The sequence below is a fragment of the Chrysoperla carnea genome, chromosome 3 (assembly GCF_905475395.1).
Source record: "Chrysoperla carnea chromosome 3, inChrCarn1.1, whole genome shotgun sequence".
NCBI lineage: Eukaryota > Metazoa > Arthropoda > Insecta > Neuroptera > Chrysopidae > Chrysoperla > Chrysoperla carnea.
The window spans coordinates 33,577,763-33,584,775 of NC_058339.1; the positions used below are offsets into that span (position 1 = coordinate 33,577,763).

General features: G+C 27.9%; 1 protein-coding gene across 1 annotated transcript; it reads left to right on the forward strand.

The window, feature by feature from the left end:
* The first annotated feature begins 1,285 nt into the window (after positions 1–1,285).
* LOC123295683 (transcription factor E2F4) lies at positions 1,286–4,552 on the forward strand. Its single transcript, XM_044877104.1, has 6 exons — positions 1,286–1,443; positions 1,530–1,639; positions 1,964–2,240; positions 2,637–2,750; positions 3,087–3,279; positions 4,278–4,552. The coding sequence occupies exons 1-6, from the start codon at positions 1,336–1,338 to the stop codon at positions 4,391–4,393; spliced, it is 918 nt and encodes a 305-aa protein (XP_044733039.1). The 5' UTR covers positions 1,286–1,335; the 3' UTR covers positions 4,394–4,552.
* Positions 4,553–7,013: the final 2,461 nt, after the last annotated feature.

A 7,013-nucleotide genomic window follows, 5' to 3' on the forward strand; every position in this document is an offset into this window, starting at 1 on the left:
TGGATCTTTTTGATGATTAGGGCTGAGAAGAAGAATTTCTCATAAGAATTAGTTTTACTCTCAGCATAGACAAGTAGTTTCCATATATTAACTTAAATTCATTCCCAAATCTAGATAGGGGCGAATCAGGACACTTGGCCCGGAAATCATAATATCTATGCGTTTGAAGAAAATATTTTAAAACATTAATTTGGTTTTTCAACACATTCTAAGATGATTTATCCTATCCTATGTTGAACGTATCCTATGTTGGATCCAAGGATCAGCATAGATAAATGGAACCGATCTAACACAAAAAGCTTGAATGCAGTTGATGTTTGCCAATAACTTGACAAATGAGCTAATAACCGAGATATTTAAATACTTAAAGAGCTGACAACTGAAATTATTGAAAAATTAAGTGTTTTCAACCTGTTACAACATCTGCTTTTATAAAATTCATCCTATTTCCAGCAACATTTATGAAATTCGAGCAATTGTTACAGCACATTTGTAATGCATTTTGTCTAACATAAAAAAAAATACAAATTTAAGTGTTAATTTTTTTTAAAGTGTCATTTGTCGAAAATTTTAATTTCAATATAATGAATTTTCATTTAACTTTCAAATTCTGCCAAATCTTGATCAAAAATTTGTTAGCAGTAAATTTTATTTTATAAAATTTTCCTTCTCATAAAACTTTATTTTGAGTAATAATAAACTATTCTCAAAATTACAAACAATAATTATTATATCAAAAAAAAAGAATGGAAAATTACGCAGAAGGAATGTTTTTAACAACTTTTTAAGTTATGCTGTTCTTAGATTGGTCAGAGATTTATTCTCAAAAGTTACAGCTTCCCCGAGTTTCTTTTGCCCGAAGAGAAAACCTCTGTTTGTCTCACTACTACTACTTCGATCGATATAAAATGTGATCTATTTTAGTATAGCAACTTTGGGTAGAAGTTTTTCACTTTGCGTAATCATCGAATCATCGAACACCACTCGAGTACAAAAAGTAAATGACTTGGTAGGTATGTTTCCCAATTAAAATTAAGCTTTTAAGGTTTAAGCAAAAATACAGATTGTGTATATATGTATACTTAAAGGTTAAAGTTTAAACTTTGAAATGTTACCTCAACTAAATACTAGAACTTAAGAAATTGAAATTAGGCAAATTTTGAAAATAAATAAATAAAATTCAAATAAGAGAGAAATTGAAAACTAAATGAAAATGGCGCAAGATGAAAATTTCGTAATTATTCCTAAATAGGTGTAAATCCTTACCTAAATATTGAGGACGTTGAACGTGCGAATTTCAAAATTTTGACAACGCTATAGTTGTTAAATAAAGAAATGGCTGATAATTCACAAAGTCGTTTTGAAAAATCACTTGGATTATTAACAACTAGATTTGTTTCATTATTACAAAAAGCAGATGATGGTGTTTTAGATTTAAAATTGGTAAGAAAAATAGTAAAATAATTTCTACATAACCTTAAAATCGATAGTTAATAATTGTATTTTTGTTATTTTCTGGGTAAATTAAGGCTGCCGATATATTAGCCGTACGCCAAAAACGAAGAATTTACGATATAACTAACGTACTCGAAGGTATTGGTCTGATTGAAAAGAAAAGCAAAAACAGTATACAATGGCGGTAAATATGATATAAAATTTTCCCTAACAAGTTACGCTCTTATTCGCATGTCTTTTATCATCTGTTTGTGCTTAATCGTTTTAATTAATTGTAATTTAAATCAATTTGGATGAGAAAACCCATCAAGTTTTCTTAATCCTTAAATTGCAATCAGTAAAGCTGACTGATTAATGGATATTCAGTGTTTTTACGTTTAAAGAAATATTTCAATTTTTCTTTGAAGGTAATAATATTGACCAATTCCCATCACTGAACATGTTTCATTAAATAATATTTTATTTATAAATGAGTTCTAATAAACTAATATAAATAATTTTTAATTAGGGGTGCGGGTCCAAATTGCAATACTCAAGAATTAGGTGAAAAATTAGCACATTTAAAGAAAGAAATTACAAAATTAGAAGAACATGAACAATTATTAGATTTACATAAAAGTTGGATACAACAGAGTATAAAAAACGTTACCGAAGATATATCAAATAAAAAGTTATTATACACATCAGACGAAGATTTATGCAAAGCTTTCCCAAATTGTACAGTTTTAGCTATACAAGCTCCACTGGGTACAGATGTGGAAGTTCCATTGCCAACAATGGAAACAGTAAGTTTTTATAATAAAAAATTTGATTTATTTACCGTTCTCTAAAGCAGTGATAATTTTGTGAAATAAAGACTAAAATTAGGAATACAATTGTTCGATATATCACTTAATTGTTGAGTTATCAATGCCAGGAATTCTTAATTTAGTGGTTATTAACTACAGCGTTATATTTAGTATTTCTTGGTCGATGCTTTTTAGCTGAAAATTCGTTTTTACATGTTGTAGTATACGCGTACCAAATTTTCATTTCAGGCTTTGATATCTCAGAAACATAGCAATATTTAAACAAATTTTTCTATTGAATTTTACTTTGTCCAGTTCTGTAATATTTTGCTATCGAAGTCTATTCCTCAGTAAGCAGAAATTGAACTTAAATTGAACTTCTTTCTTTTATAGCTTCATAAATCTAAATATAAACTACGTGTAAAGTCATCGTCCAGTCCCATTTATGCTAGTTTACTCAACGAATCAATTGAAAAATCAAATTATGTACAGAATCGATTGCAAAAAGTAAGTACTTAAAATAAATGTTAATGATTAATACAGACATTGAGTTATTTGATAAATATCGAGTACTTGCCGTAGGTATTTTGTCAACATTTGACAATAACGGTTAACAGATGTTCCGTAGATATTTTGTCAATATTTGATAATAAAGGTGAACAGCTATTCTTACGCGACTACGAAATATAGGCATATGTACTCGTGTGAAATTTAATATACATTTCATTAATTTTGTTACCGTCAACTGTAGTTCCCAAATGCTTATGACCTACAGACAAATATTAGCCCACAGTGAGGCACATAATATAAGTCTATAATTGGTATTAATTCAAATATTTTTAGGATATCTCTGAAGAAAACGAAATAACAGAACCACCATCTAAACGTCGCAGACGAATATCTAGATCTGAGAGTACAGAATCTGATGATGAAGAGCAGATGATTGAAGCTGGAATTGTATTTAGTGATACTCCGCGTGGTACTTTTGAAAAAGAAGACCAGCAGGCGTTAATAGAAGAATATTTGTCTCTATATAGTGAGTAAATCATATATTTTGGGAAAAGTGGAATATTTGTTTTTGAATTCACCTGTAAATTTAATTCGATTGCGATTTTCATGCCTCCACGACTTGGCAAAATATTGTGAAATACACCAAAAAATGAAAAAAATTTCAATATTTCGTTTATTGTCGATATATAGAACGTAAAAATACAACGGTCTCTAAACGAAATGAATTACTTCCATTTTAGAATTAATAAAGCTAAATCAAAGCATGTATCAAAACCATAGTAGGCTAATTTGATCCAGACCACGGTGAGTTCAAATTAGGCACAATTTTTGTGTCTAATTTGAATTCACCGTATCAAAAAAATGTTACCCAAAAACCTCGGAAGCGATGTTCGATTATGATTTGAGTAGCTATTTCGAAATACAGTTGTACAATGGCTAATATTGTTTGACAAATTATCTTCCCAGTAACTAATGTCCCAGTAGCAATAGTAGTAGTAGTTGGATGGCTGAAGTATGGCAAGAAATCATTTCTAAGCACCCGCAATGTCTACTTCTTCCATTATCTACCATGCCTGATTTGTTTGACCTAGTCGTATAGGCTCTGCCGAACTTAGAAGCCTTCTTTAAGAATAATAAACAGCCTCTATAGTTGTTTCAGCCTGATATTCTTTATTTTAGTCGAGTCGAAGGCTCGTTATGACTTTTCAACGACATTCTGCCAGAAGATGAATCCATCTCTTCCAATTGAGAACACAAGCAGTAATTTAAAACAAAATTGGTTTGGTAATTGACTGTCTTAAAAATTATTTAAAAGTTATCATTTTTGAAGAAAACGTTTCAGCGAATTATTAATACAAAAGATAAATTTTAAATTGTCATCCAAACAACTGGTTTCTAAATTTGTGAAAACCTAAGAAATCTTTTACACAGAAAAATTGAATTTAAAAATATTTTTAGACAAAATCTGTGCAATATTTTAATTCGATCCTATTTTTGATTGTTTATTTTTTTTTTTTTTTTCAGTGGGTGGAAATTTCGTACCATTAAGTCCACCAGCAAGCGATAAAGATTACTCTTACAATTTGTATGAAACAGAAGGAATATGTGATTTATTTGATGTACCTGTCGCTACAAGATAAACAACATTAAAAATTTTGCTTCTTTTTGTATTAAAAAAAAATTATGTAACTACAAATCTAAAAAAAAATCATTTATTATATGTAATCGTATTTTCTCAATTAAAATTTTTTTTTATTTGTCTAACTACAAAATGCTACACATTGGAAATTTATTGTAAATATTGGAAGGTCTTCAAAGTAATTATTTTATTTTATTTCAATTAAGAAAAGAAAAATTGTATTAATATCATTTTTATTTATATAAGAATAAATAATTTAGTTTTTTTAATTGCTGTTATACCAATTTTTTTCGTTTTATACATCACACAATACTCCCATAATTTTTAGGCTGAATCGCATTATTTTGGCATCTATGTAAATATTACAAAGTAATCTATAACATGGGGGTGTTGTTTTTTTATTATTTACATTTTACCTCTATATACAGTGTGCTTATAAATTTCTTTTTTTTTTAAAACTACTGCGACAATTATACAAACTATTTCATTTTCATCACCGACACTATTTTAACGGAGAAATTAGTAAAAATGACTGGGACATCTTTATCTTCAAGTTCTTTCTAAAATCAATATTGCTGATATGATGTAGCAATTTTTTTTTTTTTGAATAATCTTTTGGCGCGCAAATCACTTTTCACGTAGACAGTTTATGCACTGTTTGGATCATTTCATGTCTGGTCACAAGATTGACCTACAAATGGATCTCCGTATTGCATCAAAAACTGGATAATTTAATACATTATAGTGCAAAATTTGTTGTATCTCTCTAATACAATTTATAATTTCGATCCTCAATGTGCGTGATTATCCGATAATCGGCGCGAGTGATCTTTCTGTTAATTTAACACACTTTATGTACATTTTCTTTGAGAAAAAAGTAGATATGAATGTGCTAATATTAAAGAGAGAGCATATTCAGTAAGTACTTGTTCAATTGCTAAAGACTATTGAAATGGTCCGGGGTTCTTTGCCCAATTTTAGTATTTTTGTATTATCAAAATTGAAATTATAATTTTTTTTCGATTTTCAATTTTTTTTAAGGGGAAATTTTTTTTTTTTTTTTTATAGACTAAAAGACGTAATTATCGTAAATCGATAAATTCTATTTTATGGTTCTTTGTTCAAATAACACATTTACACATCTTGAAATTTCGATATTGGCCGGTATATTTTTTTATATATCAAATCGCAAATCCAACTTATACACCAATTGCAATGTGGGATATTTTAAGTTGGAATTTAATGGTATTATCTCTATAGATTTTAAACCAGAGGTCATTTTTCAGAAGAGTTTTAAACAATAAATTTATTGAAAGTAAAAATAATTTTCTAAAAATCTTAGCAATATCACCTTTTGTATTTTAAAAACAAGTTGTCTTAACAATGATACAATATTTTCAATATAAGGAAAATGTCTGCATGTATACATTACCTACATTCAAAATATTTATGAGCTTTATTCATGCTATTTTTGGCGGGATTAAGAATATGTCGGTTATTCAAGAAATGATTATTATAACTTATGTTTTACAAACAATAAATAAATCTTATGATGAAATTAAAAAATCGACATATTGTATAATATGTTATAATAAGTTGCTGTTAATAGGAGTAATAATTCCTCAGTAAGTAATTAAAACCATAGAATGATTTGGTGAAATGGTGAAAGTTTGCTTTGACACAACCCATTAATAATGATCAGTTACGGAAGTCAAATTTTATTCTAAAAAACTTGGAATACGATTGATATAGGTCTACAAAATTTAAAACAAATTTTCATAAATTCATAACAATTATGATACTTTTATCTTATCTGAATTTTGGTGTAAATTTAAGAATGATTTCAGTTCAAAACTATCCACTGTGAATAAGATATGCTAAAATGAACTATTCCAATGTTTGCATACCAAGCAAGAATTCAAAATTATAGTTTAATACTAATTTTGGAATGCATTATTTTCAATGATAAATTAATACCTATTGTTTATGATTTATGAACAAATAACATCATAGCTCAAAAAAGTCATCTATCCATAATTATCTCAAAAATATATGTTATTCCCCAAAAGTTACTAAGCAACTGTGTTTTGTTACTCCACCCAGATAAAAACAGTTAAAGTTCACTGAACGTAACAATTGAAGTAAATTTACGAAAAAAATAAATTGGAATGACATTTTAATACCGTTAACGCAATTTGAAAATAGCGTACATATTATTGTCATTTTATTCAACGATTTTCACAGCAAAATAAATCAAAGAATAGAAAATAATAAAAACAATTAGAAGTATTCCGTCATCTTTTTGTGTATGATTCAATATTTTTGAACAATACTCCAAGGCCTTACAGATGATTTTTATGATTTCAGATATATGGGGCCTACATTTCAAATGAGTCAACATGTCTTATTTTAATAATAAAATAATACGTGATAAGGTTTGAAAACAAGGAATATTATATTTAATAAAATAAATTAATATTAAGAATTTTCACTCAAATATAAGAAAAAATACTTTCCAAAATATGAACACATACTAAAAGACTATAACATATTACCGGATTAATTCATATCGTGACACGGCTACCGTTATGCACGGAAGTCATTTACTTTGCAAATGGCAG

Coding starts and splice junctions, on each gene's coding strand:
- LOC123295683 (XM_044877104.1), top strand. CDS start 1,336: ATGGCTGATAATTCACAAAGTCGTTTTGAAAAATCACTTGGATTATTA. Junction 1,444..1,529: donor GTGTTTTAGATTTAAAATTG/GTAAGAAAAATA, acceptor GGGTAAATTAAG/GCTGCCGATATATTAGCCGT. Junction 3,280..4,277: donor AGAATATTTGTCTCTATATA/GTGAGTAAATCA, acceptor TTTTTTTTTCAG/TGGGTGGAAATTTCGTACCA.